The 20,717-nt window shown below is 41.5% G+C and overlaps 1 protein-coding gene across 5 annotated transcripts in view; it reads right to left on the minus strand.

Moving 5' to 3' along the window:
• Positions 1–1,790: 1,790 nt before the first annotated feature.
• Pez (protein tyrosine phosphatase non-receptor pez) overlaps positions 1,791–20,717 on the minus strand; it is a 254,252-nt gene continuing 235,325 nt past the window's right edge. For all 5 annotated transcript variants that reach the window (XM_071667746.1, XM_071667743.1, XM_071667744.1 and 2 more), the window contains 2 exons: positions 14,180–14,339; positions 1,791–2,854 (listed from right to left, as the gene is read on the minus strand). In XM_071667746.1, the coding sequence (XP_071523847.1) occupies positions 2,559–2,854; positions 14,180–14,339 (456 nt within the window). In that variant the 3' untranslated portion in view covers positions 1,791–2,558. The remainder of the gene's footprint in view (positions 2,855–14,179; positions 14,340–20,717) is intronic.

The raw sequence follows: 20,717 nt of genomic DNA on the forward strand, positions 1-20,717 counted from the left end.
ATACTCATTTTCCCCTCTCAGTTAATATACTCTCTTTCCACACATTCCTCAATGCTGCCACAACCTTTGCCTCCTCATTCTCCCTATGATTCACTTTCATGGCAACATCAGCTGCCATGTCCACTCACAAGTATCTAAAACACTCCACTACCTCCAAATTTTCTTTGTTCAAACTCATCCCCCAACTAATCTTAAAAATACATATCATATCCTTCTAAAATGAAAGATATGCATGCAGAAATATGAAAAATGAACAAATAAATCCTGTACCTATCTTTGTTTCACCATGGTATAGTACTGACATTTGTTGATGCTAAACTTTGCAGTTTAAAACTAGAGTGGAAATGTTGTCTCAGGTGATTTATGTCACAGATGACTAAGAAGTCAAACATGATGTATGTCATATTACGGGATAAAAGGGGTTCTGAGGTTGTTAATTATGAGGTTCTTAATAGTTACAGGAAAGGCACAAAAATCTAAGGTACAAACACTAAAACAAAAGTTTTATAATACAAGATCTTAGCTAAATTATGTACATTAATGATATGGAAATGTTTAGACTGGTATTCAACACTTATAATGCATCAAGTTTTCCTGGACACAAGGTACTTACTGGACACAAGGTACTTACTGGGCACAAGGTACTTACTGGACACAAGGTACTTACTGGGCACAAGGTACTTACAGGGCACAAGGTACTTACTGGACACAAGGTACTTACTGGACACATGGTACTTACTGGGCACAAGGTACTTACTTTGCAAATGGTACTTCCAGGACACAAGGTACTTACTGGACACAAGGTACTTACTGGGCACAAGGTACTTACTGGACACATGGTACTTACTGGGCACCAGGTACTTACTGGATACAAGGTACTTACTGGGCACAAGGTACTTACTGGACACAAGGTACTTACTGGACACATGGTACTTACTGGGCACAAGGTACTTACTTTGCAAATGGTACTTCCAGGACACAAGGTACTTACTGGACACAAGGTACATACTGGGCACAAGGTACTTACTGGACACATGGTACTTACTGGGCACCAGGTACTTACTGGACACAAGGGATTTACTGGACACCTTAAGGTACTTACTGGGCACATGGTGCTTACTGGACACAAGGTAATTACTTGACACATGGTACTTACTGGACACAAGGTACTTACTGGACACAAGGTACTTACTGGGAACATGGTACTTAGTGGGCACTTGGTACTTACTGGAAACAAGATACTTACTGGGCACATGGTACTTACTGGACATATGGTACTTACTGGGCACATGGTACTTACTGGGTACAAGGTACTTACTGGCCACATGGTACTTATTGGACACATGGTACTTACTGGGCACAAGGTACTTACTGGGCAAAAGGTACTTACTTTGCAAATGGTACTTACTGGCCATATGGTACTTACTGGACACAAGGTACTTACTGGGCACATGGTACTTACTGGGTACATGGTACTTACTTGCCACATGGTACTTTCTAGAGGTATGGAATTTACTGAGCTCAAGGTACAGGGCAAAAATTCTTATTGGATATGAGGTACTTAATATAGACATGATACTTATTGGGCAAGAGATTCTTACTGGATATGAGGTACTTTAAGGAGACATAGTAGTTACATTGGCATAAAGTGCTTACTGAGCCCAAGGTGCTTTTTAGAGAAAATGTTCTGCTCTCCAAATATGAACAAGATAAGCTGGTTAATGATAATGGGTGCCTTTATTACACTTCAAACTTGGAAAAATGTTGCAGAGGGAACCAATAAATTCATGTTCTTTATAAGTTTAATTGTAATTTCCTCTCTTATCTTACCAAAATATACTTTGGTGATAATACAATAAAAGCACTTTTCACCAGATTCAACTGGGAATGAGAGGAGAGGTGGACCCAAAATGTTTCCACCATTGTTTTCAATACACCACTCAAGGTTATTTGTACTCAACATTCACAATTCAAGAATCTAAAAAATCAGTATACATTTATTTATCCATTTCAACAACAGTAATAAAAATACCACACATATAACTATTTAATAAAATTTTCGTATTATGTAGTTTAAAATACTTTGTCATCCCACCAGCATTGTTAGGAGACTCTAAACAACCACACAGTGAAGCAAAGCACAGATAACCATTGTTACAGTTCGTAATATTCTAGAGGAATCAGTACTTGTATATACCATACAGTCATTGTGACTAATTAATAGCCTGGTGTTAATCTGCCACATTTAGTCTGATTATTGCATCCAAGACAGATAGTCATATTAAGCATTACAGGATAACCATAACATTTGAGTGTAAGCTTCAGTTTCCCTCTCTTCATTCATTTGGCCATAAATAATTAAATGAGGAAGAAAAAGAAACAATACCGACATTAATCTGCTAACTGAAAAAAGTTCATTTCCTTATGCAAGCAACCATAATCTGACTTATACAAGTCTCAGGGACATGGGTTTCAGCATGAAAACTAATTCACACTGACGGAGCAAAGGAAATGTGCTTTATTTTGATAGACTGTGTAACCCTTCTGTATTGGCAGGGTTAAATAAGTCTGGCTTGGCTGAGGTAGGCTAGGAGGACCTGGTACACAAACTTGTACTGGGCAATGGTCTGGACAAGAGTCATCCTTTGCTGCCTCAAATGAAGTAGAACCTTAGGAGGATCCAAAGGAAGGTTGTGGTCTGCAGCCTCTAAGAGAAGGTCACACAGGATGGTAACTCCTGATCGGCCCACACCAGCAGAGCAGTGCACCAGTACTGGTGTGTTTCGGTTGCGACCTACGCCCCGAACTTCCTGATATGAATATCTTCGCAAGGTTGATAACTCTTCAAGAAAGCCTGGTAAAGGAGTAAAATGCTATTTAAAAGATAAATATCTCTCTCTCTCTCTCTCTCTCTCTCTCTCTGCTGAAGACACCAGGAGTCCAATGATACAATTACTATACCAAAACATGACATTGAAAAAAAAATGAGTATAATCTACAAATAAGCAGAAGAGAACCTGATGGAATCTAATAAGGAAACAATATCAATGATGAAAAATTTGAGCAAAAAGTCATGGAAAGATAAACAATGTATCAAAGAAGCAGTACAATGGCCCTACAGGGAAAGACAGAGAAAGTGAAGTAAACATCAAAGTCCTAGGAGTCATTATGAATGAGAAACTAGAATTGGGAGAACACTCTGATGAGCTAATAATACCGAGCCATGTAACAAGTAGAGTTTCTAAAATCTGTCACCAAAGTAGTATCACCTGTAAACAACAAATGACTCATCTGCTATGCCTACAACTCCCAGCAAACTGTGCACCTACTATTCATTCCTGGACCTTCAAATTTACCCCCCTTGCCACCCTCTCCATAAATGGATTAAACAGCTTTGGTGCCCTCACACACCCTTAATGCAGATCTACATCTCCACTTGGAACCACTCTCCCTCTCATTCCTTCCTATTTATATGCATACTTGCCCTCCTGGTAAAAACTAGTAGTATTAAAAGAATCAATAATAACTCCAATTCTCTGTTAAGCAACCAACAGCAATATGTACAGGGTGAGAGAGAGAGAAAGTGTACAAGCTGGCTGCTTGGCTGGGACTGGTGCAGCATAGGCTGGCTGCCTTGACTAAAACAATAAAATAGTAGTAACAAGAGTTGACCAAAGCCAACTGCCAACCCATGGTCGTGCATTACGTTAATTACTCGTCACCTCTCTCTTCAAAGAAAACAAAACAATTTTTATACAAAACAAAACCATTAGTTACACAAATAAAAAGAGAACCACTTGTGGAAAGGGAATACTTATATACTAGAACAATGTACATCAACTGCTACATTAAAGGACATATAGGTAAAAGTAATCAAAACATCCCACAAATACATAACTTAAAATTGTAATATCTCTGCCTCAACATTAAATTTCATTAAGAATTATTGCAAAAAACATAATCTAATCATTTATTCCATAATGCATTAGTGCCTTTTTAATCCTGAAGTGATGAAATGGAGCATATGGAGAGACTGAACTGTCAGGAGACATGACCATGAGTACCCTCTGGGTTGGTTGCTGGTCCACTGGGGTTGACTGTTGTAGTGTGTGTTCACTAACTTCTGGGGTTGGAACTGCCTCAGTCTCATCCACATCAACTATAGCATTTGATGCCTCCCTGTTCATTTCCTGCTCCCCTCCACCAATCTCTCTCCTGTATGGAAAAGTTGATGACAATTTCTCCAATACATCCAATCACCAACCCTGAAGAGATAAGATCAAGGAGAAACTTCCTTGACACATACCCCTGATGTCCACTTCTTGCTGCATGGAAGTCTCATACATACAGCATCTCCTGAAGATGTTGGGGTTAAGGGATACGAGCTATGACTGTGATAATATGCCTGTTCAGATTTCCTCCCAATTATATCCCTGTTGTCTTGTTCTGTTGAGTGGCATGGTTGTAATAGGTTTGTTGTATATGGAATTATAGTCTTACACTGATGACCTATTAAGCATTGGGCTGGACTTGAATACATGCCTTCACTTGGAGTATTTCGCCAGTTTAACTGCCAGGAACTCAGACTGTCCTGACAATTTTATAAACAGCCTCTTCACAGTCTTTACAGCATTTTCAGCCTGGCCATTTGACTATGGATACCAGGGAGTAGAGGTGATATGCCTGAGAAGCATCTCTCTTAGGCAAGCATCATGAGAAACCAGTGCTTTTACACTGGATGACATTCTAGGTCAGAATATTGCTTCTCTCATGCAATGCAGGTAACCGTCTAGCCTAATGTGATCTTGATGAGCAATGTCCAGCATCTTCCTCGACGACACTCACGGCCAATGGGGGGGGGGGGGAGATGCAGGGGATACATCATACCTGGGCACAGGAATTTCTTGAGATCTCAGAAAATTTTTGCATATATTGAGGACTAGCATTCACATTTTGTGTGAGCCTGCATAGATAAAATATTTTGAAAGCACATGGCATAAAACCATAGTGGATAAAAACAAGATGACTAATGGAGAAGAGAAGGGGACCCAAAAGAAACTTTGTTACCAGATAAGATTCCTTTCAGAAGCCCTGGGCTGATAATGGCACCACCAGTCTATATCCTTTGAATAATCAAACTGTCCTCTGTGTACAGCTTATCTTTATAGTTAAAGAAAGGATGATGAGCAGCAACTGGAACTTCCAATCTTGTATAAGGCCATCCTGCTATAATTACTGTGGACAATACTTTTAAAGCTTTGTCCTTCTCTATGTGTTTCTTAATTTTCCTAATTCTTCTTTAACTCACCATCAGCATGTCTTGAACAGTATCTTTCGAAGTATGTTAATAACTGATGAGTTTTCCATGCCCTGCGAGAGATAAACATGACTTAAGAAATCTGCCAATACCATATTCTTTCCTCTTAAATATTCCACCCTTAAATTGTAGTACTGGAGCTGCAGTAACTTTTCTGTAGAAGTACTGGTGCAGTACCCAAGGCCTTTTTGATGATGGATTCCAAAGGCTGAAGATCTGTCTGTACTGTCACTGACCCTCTACCAGATTCTGGTGGCAATCCTCACATGCAAAAACAATAGAAAGACATTCCTTTTGATCTGGGCATATCATTGTTCAGTACTTGTAAGAGCATGAAAAGCATAAAAAAACGGGCTGTCCCTCATGCATAAGTACCGCTCCCAGACCAGATTGGGATGCATCACATTGTACAGTAACATCTATTTTCATGTTATAATGACTAGGACAGGTGCAGTACTGACAGCTTTCTTTACTCCTCAAAGGACTTTTGTTGTACTTCTTGCCACTCAAACATGATGTCCATTTTTGTAAATTCCCTTAGAGTTTTTGTCATATCTGCCAAACTGGATTAAAACTTGAACAGGTATTGAATCATTCCTAGACAACGTCTCATGCCAGATGCATCATTAGAGCTGGCATTTCCCTCGAAGCCTTAATTTTCTGAGGTGCAGGTTTTATCCCTTCTGGCATTACTATACAGCCAACAAAAGGTACCTCTCCAAGTCTAAGTTTTTCTTTTCCAAGCACAACATTTTGCTCTTCCCATCTGTGCAAAAAGTCATGCAATTTTTTGTTGTGGTCCTAGAATTTCCTCAAATTCAGTCTTGCCACAACCACAAACTATGAAGTCATCAACTTCAGCTACAACTTCAACCCCTGTTGAGCTTTCAACCAGTTGATGCATGTGACTCTGGAACACTTCTGGTGCAGAACTGATTCTGAATGGCATCTTGAGCCATCAGTAACTGCCAAAAGGGGTACTAAAGGTGAACACATATGAACTATGATCTTCCAACTGTACAAGCGAAAATCCCTACTTCACATCCAGAGCGGTAAAGACACAAGCTCCAAATAATCTTGAGGATATGTCCTCAATTACTGAGAGTGGGTAGTGTTCTCGCCTGAGTGCCTTGTTTGGATTCTTTGGGTCAAAACAGATCTGCAACTTTCCATTTTTCTTTGATACTACTACCACTGATGACACCCAATCGGTTGGCACTTCCACTAGCAATAATTCCCAGAGCTTCTAAATGGTTCAGTTCCTCACACAGACAAGAACATAATGCTGCAGGTACATGACAAGGTGCATGTTCCACTGGAAACAATGATTTATCCACTCAAATTCTGTAAGGTGTCACCAACTTACCAACTAATTCCCTGAATACTTTGGGGTATTGTTTCAATAAATTTTCTTAAGTAACAGCCTCACTGAATGTTTGTGTAGTATGGACATAGGTTCCCTTACAGTTTTCCAATGGGCTGAGCATATCATTATCTTTTATTTCTAACAGTCCAAGAAATACAATTGCTTTGTATCCTACAAATGAATGATCTGTTTACCCTTCAGAAGTTCACAATCTAAATAACATGAATGGTTTCCTCATTCCACTTTTATTCTCACATGTCCCAATAAATGGGTGCCTTTCTGTCCATACCATACAAAACCATGTTTAAGTGTTGTACTTTTTCCGTTTGGTAGTCCTCTAATGCTGCTTTATATATATGAACAGGCAACATGTTGCAATCTGCACCATTATCAACTTGGAACTTAATATAACAATATGGTCCAGTTTTCAGAGTTGCTGTTTGCTCTGCTTTGAGTCACACACAAGACAGTCCTTACTGTATACACCTCTGATTCAGAGTCTTCGACATTGAAACCGTTAGTTATAATATTGATTCCATGTGCCCCAGAATGAGAATTCATTTTCTTAAAGTGTTGGCACTTTACTCTTAAGTGGTTCTGACATTTACAATTCAATCACACTTTGCCCCTGGCTAGACAACTTTCATGTGCCCTCCTCCACAAAATCTACAGTCAAAGATTCTCATATTCTTTTCCACTGGCTTGACAGCACCACTCAGCTGCTCCTCTCTATGTGAAAAGTGATGTCCATTTCCACTCTTCATTTCATCTGCTTCTCTCTGCTGGGCATTGGACATTTCACTGGCTAGGCACATCTCCAAAGTGCGGTCTATAGTTATATTTTTCTTTCGAAATAAATGACCTCAAACCTTATCATCATTTATGCCAAATATTCTGCAATCCCATATTATTTGACCTGTTGTAATACCAAAATCACATTTCAGGGCAAGTTAACAAAGCACTGTGACATACTGTTACAACAACTCACTCAGCTATTGTCCACGCAGATTGAACCTGTACCTCTCAAACGTTGTGCTATGCAAGGGTTGGCAATAGTCTTCAAAAGCTTGGAGGACTTATATGTTTTTCTTTTGCTCAGTAGTTAATTTGAATGTGTCACAAACCTTGTGCGATTCAGGTCCAATTACAGACAACACTAATACTTGAACCTCTGGCTTCTTACTGCTCAGTTCCGACAATACTGCATAACATTCCCATCGGCTTCTCTAGTCACTCCACAACTCAGTTGCATTCTGCTTGTGGATCTCAAAATATGATAGGGGTTGTAAAAGGTGTGATAATGCTATAACCTTCAAACGCACTCAAGTCCACCGCTGCCACCATGTGGTTTTACGTTGTATCAAAAGAATCGATAAAAACTCAAATTCTCTATAAAACAACCAACAGCAGTAAGTACAGGGCAAGAGAGAGAGAGAGTGTATGAGCCAGCTGCTTGACTGGGACTGATGCAGCACGGGTTGGCTACCCTGACAATGCTAATAAAACAACAATAGCAACAAGAGTCGACCAAAGCCAACTAGGAACCCATGGTTGTTTGTTACATCAACTACTTGTCACACTTTCCTTCTAAACCACATAATTGTAACACCTTCCATGGGGCATCTCTTGCAACTGTAATATATGCTATTTCCAGATCCATCAATAATACATACAAATCCTTCGCCTTCCCTAAATATCTCTCATACAATTTCTTCAGAGCAAACAACTCATACACACATCCTCTACCACTCTTGCAGCCATTCTACTCCTCCCCAATCTGATATTTTGTGCATGCCACCATGAATGTGTTAGCAGCTTTAATGCATGAGACCAGGGTTATAGTGATGGGTGATTTGAATGCAGAGGTGAGTAATGAGGCAATTGGGGGCATAATTGGTGTACAAGGGGTGTTCAGAGTTGCAAATGGAAATGGTGAAGAGCTTGTAGATTTGTGTGCTGAAAAAGGACTGGTGATTGGGAATACCTGGTTTAAAAATAAGAGTGTGGTTGAGAGAGCAGAAGAGGGTGTGCTGAAATGGTTTGGACATATGGAGAGAATGAGTGGGGAAAGGTTGACAAAGAGGATATATGTGTAAGAGGTGGAGGGAACAAGAAGTGGGAGACCAAATTAGAGGAGATAGGATGGAGTGAAAGAGATTTTGAACATACTGGAGGGTGAGAGGTGTACAAGGAATAGAGTGAACTGGAACGATGCGGTATACCGGGGTCAACGTGCTGTCAATGTGAAATGTCTGGGGAAAACCATGGAAAGATCTGTGGGGCCTGAATGTGGATAGGAAGCTGTGGTTTCAGTGCATTATATATGAGCTTGAGACTGAGTGTGATTAAATGTGGCCTTTTTTTGCCTATTTTCCTGGCGCTACCACACTGAAGCAGAGGATATCGATGCTGTTTCCTGTGGGGTGGGGTGCGCCAGGAATGGAATGAAGGCAAGCATGAATATGTATATGTGTATATGTCTGTGTATGTGTATGTATCTGTATGTATATGTTGATATGTATATGTATATATAAGTATATGTATGTGAGTAGGAGAGATGGCCAGAGGGCATTATTGGATTACATGTTAATGTAAATGTGTGTGGATGTAACCAAGATGTGAAAAAGGGAGAGACAGGTAGTATGTTTGAGGAAAGGAACCTGGATGTTTTGGCTCTGAGTGAAACGAAGCTCAAGGGTAAAGGGGAAGAGTGGTTTGGGAATGTCTTGGGAGTAAAGTCAGGGGTTAGTGAGAGGACAAGAGCAAGGGAAGGAGTAGCAGTACTCCTGAAACAGGAGTTGTGGGAGTATGTGATAGAATGTAAGAAAGTAAATTCTCGATTAATATGGGTAAAACTGAAAGTTGATGGAGAGAGATGGGTGATTATTGGTGCATATGCACCTGGGCATGAGAAGAAAGATCATGAGAGGCAAGTGTTTTGGGAGCAACTGAATGAGTGTTAGTGGTTTTGATGCACGAGACCGGGTTATAGTGATGGGTGATTTGAATGCAAAGGTGAGTAATGTGGCAGTTGAGGGAATAATTGGTATACATGGGGTGTTCAGTGTTGTAAATGGAAATGGTGAAGAGCTTGTAGATTTATGTGCTGAAAAAGGACTGGTGATTGGGAATACCTGGTTTAAAAAGCGAGATATACATAAGTATACGTATGTAAGTAGGAGAGATGGCCAGAGAGCGTTATTGGATTACGTGTTAATTGACAGGCACGCGAAAGAGAGACTTTTGGATGTTAATGTGCTGAGAGGTGCAACTGGAGGGATGTCTGATCATTATCTTGTGGAGGCTAAGGTGAAGATTTGTATGGGTTTTCAGAAAAGAAGAGTGAATGTTGGGGTGAAGAGGGTGGTGAGAGTAAGTGAGCTTGGGGAGGAGACTTGTGTGAGGAAGTACCAGGAGAGACTGAGTACAGAATGGAAAAAGGTGAGAACAATGGAAGTAAGGGGAGTGGGGAAGGAATGGGATGTATTTAGGGAATCAGTGATGGATTGCGCAAAAGATGCTTGTGGCATGAGAAGAGTGGGAGGTGGGTTGATTAGAAAGGGTAGTGAGTGGTGGGATGAAGAAGTAAGATTATTAGTGAAAGAGGAGAGAGGCATTTGGACGATTTTTGCAGGGAAAAAATGCAATTGAGTGGGAGATGTATAAAAGAAAGAGACAGGAGGTCAAGAGAAAGGTGCAAGAGGTGAAAAAGAGGGCAAATGAGAGTTGGGGTGAGAGAGTATCATTAAATTTTAGGGAGAATAAAAAGATGTTCTGGAAGGAGGTAAATAAAGTGCGTAAGACAAGGGAGCAAATGGGAACTTCAGTGAAGGGCGCAAATGGGGAGGTGAAAACAAGTAGTGGTGATGTGAGAAGGAGATGGAGTGAGTATTTTGAAGGTTTCTTGAATGTGTTTGATGATAGAGTGGCAGATATAGGGTGTTTTGGTCGAGGTGGTGTGCAAAGTGAGAGGGTTAGGGAAAATGATTTGGTAAACAGAGAAGAGGTAGTAAAAGCTTTGCGGAAGATGAAAGCCAGCAAGGCAGCAGGTTTGGATGGTATTGCAGTGGAATTTATTAAAAAAGGGGGTGACTGTATTATTGACTGGTTGGTAAGGTTATTTAATGTATATATGATTCATGGTGAGGTGCCTGAGGATTGGCGTGATGCGTGCATAGTGCCATTGTACAAAGGCAAAGGGGATAAGAGTGAGTGCTCAAATCACAGAGGTATAAGTTTGTTGAGTATTCCTGGTAAATTATATGGGAGGGTATTGATTGAGAGGGTGAAGGCATGTACAGAGCATCAAATTGGGGAAGAGCAGTGTGGTTTCAGAAGTGGTAGAGGATGTGTGAATCAGGTGTTTGCTTTGAAGAATGTATGTGAGAAATACTTAGAAAAGCAAATGGATTTGTATGTAGCATTTATGGATCTGGAGAAGGCATATGATAGAGTTGATAGAGATGCTCTGTGGAAGGTATTAAGAATATATGGTGTGGAAGGCAAGTTGTTAGAAGCGGTGAAAAGTTTTTATCGAGGATGTAAGGCATGTGTACGTGTAGAAAGAGAGGAAAGTGATTGGTTCTCAGTAAATGTAGGTTTGCGGCAGGGGTGTGTGATGTCTCCATGGTTGTTTAATTTGTTTATGGACGGGGTTGTTAGGGAGGTGAATACAAGAATTTGGAAAGAGGGGCAAGTATGAAGTCTGTTGGGGATGAGAGAGCTTGGGAAGTGAGTCAGTTGTTGTTCGCTGATGATACAGCGCTGGTGGCTGATTCATGTGAGAAACTGCAGAAGCTGGTGACTGAGTTTGGTAAAGTGTGTGAAAGAAGAAAGTTAAGAGTAAATGTGAATAAGAGCAAGGTTATTAGGTACAGTAGGGTTGAGGGTCAAGTCAATTGGGAGGTAAGTTTGAATAGAGAAAAACTGGAGGAAGTAAAGTGTTTTAGATATCTGGGAGTGGATCTGGCAGCGGATGGAACCATGGAAGCGGAAGTGGATCATAGGGTGGGGGAGGGGGCGAAAATCCTGGGAGCCTTGAAGAATGTGTGGAAGTCGAGAACATTATCTCGGAAAGCAAAAATGGGTATGTTTGAAGGAATAGTGGTTCCAACAATGTTGTATGGTTGTGAGGCGTGGGCTATGGATAGAGTTGTGTGCAGGAGGATGGATGTGCTGGAAATGAGATGTTTGAGGACTATGTGTGGTGTGAGGTGGTTTGATCGAGTAAGTAATGTAAGGGTAAGAGAGATGTGTGGAAATAAAAAGAGCGTGGTTGAGAGAGCAGAAGAGGGTGTTTTGAAATGGTTTGGGCACATGGAGAGAATGAGTGAGGAAAGATTGACCAAGAGGATATATGTGTCGGAGGTGGAGGGAACGAGGAGAAGTGGGAGACCAAATTGGAGGTGGAAAGATGGAGTGAAAAAGATTTTGTGTGATCGGGGCCTGAACATGCAAGAGGGTGAAAGGAGGGCAAGGAATAGAGTGAACTGGGTCGATGTGGTATACCAGGGTTGACGTGCTGTCAGTGGATTGAATCAGGGCATGTGAAGCGTCTGGGGTAAACCATGGAAAACTGTGTAGGTATGTATATTTGCGTGTGTGGACGTATGTATATACATGTGTTGGGGGTGGGTTGGGCCATTTCTTTCGTCTGTTTCCTTGTGCTACCTCGCAAACGCGGGAGACAGCGACAAAGCAAAAAGAAAAAAAAAAATGTTAATTGACTCTCGTGTAAAAGAGACTTTTGGATGTTAATGTGCTAACAGGGGCAGCTGGAGGGATGTCTGATCATTATCTTGTGGAGGCAAAGGTGAAGATTTGTTGAGGTTTTCAGAAAAGAAGAGAGAATGTTGAGGAGAAGAGAAGAGAGTGGAGAAAGTAAGTGATCCTGGAAAGGAGACTTGTGTGAGGAAGTACCAGGAGAGATTGGGTACAGAATGGAAAAAGGTGAGAGCAAATGACATAAGGGGAGTGGAGGAGGAATGGGATGTATTTTGGGAAGCAGTAATGGCTTGCACAAAAGATGCATGTGGCATGAGAAAGGTGGGAGGTGAGCAGAGTAGAAAGGGTAGTGAGTGGTGGGATGAAGTAAGATTGTTAGTGAAAGAGAAGAGAGAGGCGTTTGGATGATTTTTACTGGGAAGTAGTGCAAATGACTGAGAGATGTATAAAAGAAAGAGGCAGGAGGTCAAGAGAGGTGAAAGAGGTGAAAAAGAGGGCAAATAAGAGTTGGGGTGAGAGAGTATCATCAAATTTTAGGGAGAATAAAAAGATGTTTTGGAAGGAGGTAAATAAAATGTAGGACAAGAGAATGAATGGGAACATCAATGAAAGGGGCAAATAGGGAGGTAATAACAAGTAGTGATGAAGTGAGGAGGAGATGGAGTGAATATTTTGAAGGTTTGTTGAATGTGTTTGATGACAGAGTGGAAGATAAAGGGCATTTTGGTTGGGATGGTGTGTGAAGTGAAGAGTCAGGGAGAATGGTTTGGTAATCAGAGAAGAGGTAATAAAGCTTTGTGGAAGATGAAAGCCGGCAAAATAGCTGGCTTGGATGGTATTGCATTGGAATGCTATTTCACGTGTGGCAGGGTGGCAACGGGAATGGATGAAGGCAGCAAGTATGAATATGTACTATGTGTATGTATATGTACGTATAGGAAAGGAACGTATGAATGTATATGTGTGTGTCTGGACGTCTATGTATATACATGTGTATGTGGGTGGGTTGGGCCATTTCTCGTCTGTTTCCTTTTGCTACCTTGCTGATGCGGGGAAGAACAATTGGGTATAAAAAAAGTAAATATACATGTAGAGTATGAGCACTTATGTATATATATGCACATATGAATGGGTAGGATGTTCTTCATCCATTCCTGGTGCCACCCTGCCCTACAGGAAACAGCATCGCCATCCCCTGCAACAGTCAGGTAGTGCCAGGAAACAAACAAAGGCCACGTTTGCTCACACCCATTCTCTAGCTGTCTTGTGTAATGACCCTCTCCTAACCTACCCACATCCAAGCCCTACAGACCTTTCCATGGTTTACCCCAGACATTTCACATGGCCAATGACAGCACACCAACCCCAGTATAACACACTGTTCCCATTCACTCTATTCCATGCATGTCTTTCACCCTCGTGCATGTTCAGGCCCCAATCGCTCAAATTCTTTTTCACTCCATGTTTCCACCTCCAATTCAGTTTTCCTGTTCTTCTTGTTCCTTTCATTTCTGATACACACACTGGGAACTGGCTGAGGTTAGGGGACTGTCGTTTTGATGCATTGCATGTGACAGCTAGAGAATGGATTTGAGGAAATACAGCCTTTCCTTGTCTGTTCCTAGTGTTAACTCACTAATTTAGAAAACAGCAATCAATTACAAAAAAAAAAAAAGCTTCTGGTATAATAATCACATTCTTCAACATCTTTAGAACAACCATCAGCATTCTATCACAAGATATTCACTTCAATGTTTATAGATGCTACTCACTAATGAATCCCATGATATCTTCAGGACACCCATGGTCAGCCCAATCAGTGAACTGTAGGTGCCAGATGGTGCGGGTCTTTCTTGCAGGCAAATGGACCACCTGTAGTCGGCTGGTGATATGAGATCCACTTACTGTGCTGTGTTTTCGGAATATTCTGTACTGCAAGTAAAATGACAAAGTAAATGAGAAGAGTTGTACATTATACATGAAATAATTGACATACTCAGCAACTTATGGCATCATGGCATAAAGATGATTAAGGTTGTCAACCTTGTCATGCAATGTATTTACTGGTGAACAGGATTTTCATTACTCTTCTCGTTTTCATCACCAACGGTTATGAGGGCAATGAATAACTGACCTTTCTTCCTGAGACCAGTTTGGTAAATATACATATCTAAAAACTGTCCTTTCTTTTACCTGCAATCAACAACAGGCCATTTCTTCCAAACCAAGTTTTGTGAATTTCCCTATCTATATCAAGAGATAAGTATAAGTGCGTAATGTTCAACATAAGGGCCCATAATGGAACCATCAAGCTCATCATATGTCTATTACACCTAAACATATCAATGCTATAAATATGTTGAAATATATGTGGTAGTGGTTCAAAAAGATACTTTCATTAAAATTTCTTTTGCAAGGAAATAATGCAAAAGAATGGGAGATGTATAAACCAAAAAGGCAGGAGTCAAGAGAAAGGTACATGAGGTGAAAAAGAGGGCAAATGAGAGTTGGGGTGAGAGAGTATCATTGAATTTTAGGGAGAATAAAAGGATGTTTTGGAAGGAGGTAAATAAAGTGTGTAAGACATGGGAACAAATGGGAACATCAGTGAAGGGCGCAAATGGGGAGGTGATAACAAGTAGTGGTGATGTGAGAAGGAGATGGAGTGAGTATTTTGAAGGTTTGTTGAATGTGTTTGATGATAGAGTGGCAGATATAGGGTGTTTTGGTCGAGGTGGTGTGCAAAGTGAATGGTTAAGGGAGAATGATTTGGTAAAGAAAGGAGGTAGTAAAAGCTTTGCGGAAGATGAAAGCCGGCAAGGCAACGGGTTTGGATGGTATAGCAGTGGAATGTATTAAAAAAGAGGGTGACTGTATTGCTGACTGGTTGGTAAGGTTACTTAATGTATGTATGACTCATGGTGAGGTGCCTGAAGACTGGCGGAATGCTTGCATAGTGCCATTGTACAAAGGCAAAGGGGATAAGAGTGCTCAAATTACAGAGGGATAAGTTTGTTGAGTATTCCTGGTAAATTATATGGGAGGGTATTGATTGAGAGGGTGAAGGCATGTACAGAGCATCAGATTGGGGAAGAGCAGTGTGGTTTCAGAAGTGGTAGAAGATGTGTGGATCAGGTGTTTGCTTTGAAGAATGTATGTGAGAAATACTTAGAAAAGCAAATGGATTTGTATGTAGCATTTATGGATCTGGAGAAGGCATATGATAGAGTTGATAGAGATGCTCTGTGGAAGGTATTAAGAATATATGGGGTGGGAGGCAAGCTGTTAGAAGCAGTGAAAAGTTTTTATCGAGGATGTAAGGCATGTGTACGTGTAGGAAGAGAGGAAAGTGATTGTTTCTCAGTGAATGTAGGTTTGCGGCAGGGGTGTGTGATGTCTCCATGGTTGTTTAATTTGTTTATGGATGGGGTTGTTAGGGAGGTGAATGCAAGAGTTTTGGAAAGAGGGGCAAGTATGCAGTCTGTTGGGGATGAGAGAGCTTGGGAAGTGAGTCAGTTGTTGTTTGCTGATGATACAGCGCTGGTGGCTGATTCATGTGAGAAACTGCAGAAGCTGGTGACTGAGTTTGGTAGAGTGTGTGAAAGAAGAAACTAAATGTGAATAAGAGGCAGGTTATTAGGTACAGCAGGGTTGAGGGTCAAGTCAATTGGGAGGTAAGTTTGAATGGAGAAAAACTGGAGGAAGTGAAGTGTTTTAGATATCTGGGAGTAGATTTGGCAGATGATGGAACCATGGAAGCGGAAGTGAATATTAGGGTGGGGGAGGGGGCGAAAATTCTGGGAGCCTTGAAAAATGTGTGGAAGTCAAGAACATTATCTCGGAAAGCAAAAATGGGTATGTTTGAAGGAATACTGGTTCCAACAATGTTGTATGGTTGCGAGGCGTGGGCTATGGCTAGAGTTGTGCACAGAATGGTGGATGTGCTGGAAATGAGATGTTTGAGGACAATATGTGGTGTGAGGTGGTTTGATCGAGTAAGTAATGTAAGGGTAAGAGAGATGTGTGGTAATAAAAAGAGTGTGGTTGAGAGAGCAGAAGAGGGTGTTTTGTTGAATGTGTTTGATGACAGAGTGGCAGATATAGGGTGTTTTGGTCGAGGTGGTGTGCAAAGTGAATGGTTAAGGGAGAATGATTTGGTAAAGAGAGGAGGTAGTAAAAGCTTTGCGGAAGATGAAAGCCGGCAAGGCAGCAGGTTTGGATGGTATAGCAGTGGAATGTATTAAAAAAGAGGGTGACTGTATTGTTGACTGGTTGGTAAGGTTATTTAATGTATGTATGACTCATGGTGAGGTGCCTGAGGACTGGCGGAATGCATGCATAGTGCCATTGTACAAAGGCAAAGGGGATAAGAGTGCTCAAATTACAGAGGTATAAGTTTGTTGAGTATTCCTGGGAAATTATATGGGAGGGTATTGATTGAGAGGGTGAAGGCATGTACAGAGCATCAGATTGGGGAAGAGCAGTGTGGTTTCAGAAGTGGTAGAAGACGTGTGGATCAGGTGTTTGCTTTGAAGAATGTATGTGAGAAATACTTAGAAAAGCAAATGGATTTGTATGTAGCATTTATGGATCTGGAGAAGGCATATGATAGAGTTGATAGAGATGCTCTGTGGAAGGTATTAAGAATATATGGGGTGGGAGGCAAGCTGTTAGAAGCAGTGAAAAGTTTTTATCGAGGATGTAAGGCATGTGTACGTGTAGGAAGAGAGGAAAGTGATTGGTTCTCAGTGAATGTAGGTTTGCGGCAGGGGTGTGTGATGTCTCCATGGTTGTTTAATTTGTTTATGGATGGGGTTGTTAGGGAGGTGAATGCAAGAGTTTTGGAAAGAGGGGCAAGTATGCAGTCTGTTGGGGATGAGAGAGCTTGGGAAGTGAGTCAGTTGTTGTTTGCTGATGATACAGCGCTGGTGGCTGATTCATGTGAGAAACTGCAGAAGCTGGTGACTGAGTTTGGTAAAGTGTGTGAAAGAAGAAACTAAATGTGAATAAGAGGCAGGTTATTAGGTACAGCAGGGTTGAGGGTCAAGTCAATTGGAAGGTAAGTTTGAATGGAGAAAAACTGGAGGAAGTGAAGTGTTTTAGATATCTGGGAGTGGATTTGGCAGATGATGGAACCATGGAAGCGGAAGTGAATATTAGGGTGGGGGAGGGGGCGAAAATTCTGGGAGCCTTGAAGAATGTGTGGAAGTCAAGAACATTATCTCGGAAAGCAAAAATGGGTATGTTTGAAGGAATAGTGGTTCCAACAATGTTGTATGGTTGCGAGGTGTGGGCTATGGATAGAGTTGTGCACAGAATGGTGGATGTGCTGGAAATGAGATGTTTGAGGACAATATGTGGTGTGAGGTGGTTTGATCGAGTAAGTAATGTAAGGGTAAGAGAGATGTGTGGTAATAAAAAGAGTGTGGTTGAGAAAGCAGAAGAGGGTGTTTTGAGAAGGTTTGGTCACACGGAGAGAATGAGTGAGGAAAGATTGACCAAGAGGATATATGTGTCAGAGGTGGAGGGAACGAGGAGAAGTGGGAGACCAAATTGGAGGTGGAAATATGGAGTGAAAAAGATTTTGAGTGATCGGGGCCTGAACATGCAGGAGGGTGAAATGCAGGCAAGGAATAGAGTGAATTGGAACGATGTGGTATATACCGAGGTCAACGTGCTGTCAATGGATTGAACCAGGGCATGTGAAGCTTCTGGGGTAACCCATGGAAAGTTCTGTGGGGCCTGGATGTGGAAAGGGAGCTGTGGTTTCGGTGCATTATTACATGACAGCTAGAGACTTGAGTGTGAACGAATGTGGCCTTTGTTGTCTATCCTAGCGCTCCCTCGCACACATGAGGGGGGAGGGGGTTGGTTATTCCATGTGTGTCGAGGGGGCAATGGGAATGAATAAAGGCAGACAGTATGAATCATGTACACGTGTATATATGTATATGTCTGTGTGTGTATATATATGTATACATTGAGATGTATAGGTATGTATATTTGCGTGTGTGGACGTTTATGTACATACATGCGTATGTGGGTGGGTTAGGTCATTCTTTCGTTTGTTTCCTTGCGCTACCTCACTAATGCGGGAGACAGCGACAAAGCAAAATAATTATATAATACATATACATATATATATATATTTTTTTTTTCTTTATACTTTGTCGCCGTCTCCCGCGTTTGCGAGGTAGCGCAAGGAAACAGACGAAAGAAATGGCCCAACCCCCCCCCATACACATGTATATACATACGTCCACACACGCAAATATACATACCTACACAGCTTTCCATGGTTTACCCCAGACGCTTCACATGCCTTGATTCAATCCACTGACAGCACGTCAGCCCCGGTATACCACATCGCTCCAATTCACTCTGTTCCTTGCCCTCCTTTCACCCTCCTGCATGTTCAGGCCCCGATCACACAAAATCTTTTTCACTCCATCTTTCCACCTCCAATTTGGTCTCCCTCTTCTCCTTGTTCCCTCCACCTCCGACACATATATCCTCTTGGTCAATCTTTCCTCACTCATCCTCTCCATGTGCCCAAACCACTTCAAAACACCCTCTTCTGCTCTCTCAACCACGCTCTTTTTATTTCCACACATCTCTCTTACCCTTACGTTACTCACTCGATCAAACCACCTCACACCACACATTGTCCTCAAACATCTCATTTCCAGCACATCCATCCTCCTGCGCACAACTCTATCCATAGCCCACGCCTTGCAACCATACAACATTGTTGGAACCACTATTCCTTCAAACATACCCATTTTTGCTTTCCGAGATAATGTTCTCGACTTCCACACATTCTTCAAGGCTCCCAGAATTTTAGCCCCCTCCCCCACCCTATGATCCACTTCCGCTTCCATGGTTCCATCTGCTGCCAGATCCACTCCCAGATATCTAAAACACTTCACTTCCTCCAGTTTTTCTCCATTCAAACTCACCTCCCAATTGACTTGACCCTCAACCCTACTGTACCTAATAACCTTGCTCTTATTCACATTTACTCTTAACTTTCTTCTTCCACACACTTTACCAAACTCAGTCACCAGCTTCTGCAGTTTCTCACATGAATCAGCCACCAGCGCTGTGTCATCAGCGAACAACAACTGACTCACTTCCCAAGCTCTCTTATCCCCAACAGACATCATACTTGCCCCTCTTTCCAAAACTCTTGCATTTACCTCCCTAACAACCCCATCCATAAACAAATTAAACAACCATGGAGACATCACACACCCCTGCCGCAAACCTACATTCACTGAGAACCAATCACTTTCCTCTCTTCCTACACGTACACATGCCTTACATCCTCGATAAAAACTTTTCACTGCTTCTAACAACTTTCCTCCCACACCATATATTCTTAATACCTTCCACAGAGCATCTCTATCAACTCTATCATATGCCTTCTCCAGATCCATAAATGCTACATACAAATCCTTTGCTTTTCTAAGTATTTCTCACATACATTCTTCAAAGCAAACACCTGATCCACACATCCTCTACCACTTCTGAAACCACACTGCTCTTCCCCAATCTGATGCTCTGTACATGCCTTCACCCTCTCAATCAATACCCTCCCATATAATTTACCAGGAATACTCAACAAACTTATACCTCTGTAATTTGAGCACTCACTCTTATCCCCTTTGCCTTTGTACAATGGCACTATGCACGCATTCCGCCAATCCTCAGGCACCTCACCATGAGTCATACATACATTAAATAACCTTACCAACCAGTCAACAATACAGTCACCCCCTTTTTTAATAAAGTCCACTGCAATACCATCCAAACCTGCTGCCTTGCCGGCTTTCATCTTCCGCAAAGCTTTCACTACCTCTTCTCCGTTTACCAAATCATTTTCCCTAACCCTCTCACTTTGCACACCACCTCGACCAAAACACCCTATATCTGCCACTCTATCATCAAACACATTCAACAAACCTTCGAAATACTCACTCCATCTCCTTCTCACATCACCACTACTTGTTATCACCTCCCCATTTGCGCCCTTCACTGAAGTTCCCATTTGCTCCCTTGTCTTACGCACATGGAATGTTCAGTGTTGTAAATGGAAATGGTGAAGAGCTTGTAGATTTATGTGCTGAAAAAGGACTGGTGATTGGGAATACTTGGTTTAAAAAGCGAGATATACATAAGTATACGTATGTAAGTAGGAGAGATGGCCAGAGAGCGTTATTGGATTACGTGTTAATTGACAGGCGCGCGAAAGAAAGACTTTTGGATGTTAATGTGCTGAGAGGTGCAACTGGAGGGATGTCTGATCAT

The sequence above is a fragment of the Panulirus ornatus genome, chromosome 12 (genome assembly GCF_036320965.1).
Source record: "Panulirus ornatus isolate Po-2019 chromosome 12, ASM3632096v1, whole genome shotgun sequence".
In the NCBI taxonomy this organism is placed as follows: Eukaryota; Metazoa; Arthropoda; class Malacostraca; order Decapoda; family Palinuridae; genus Panulirus; species Panulirus ornatus.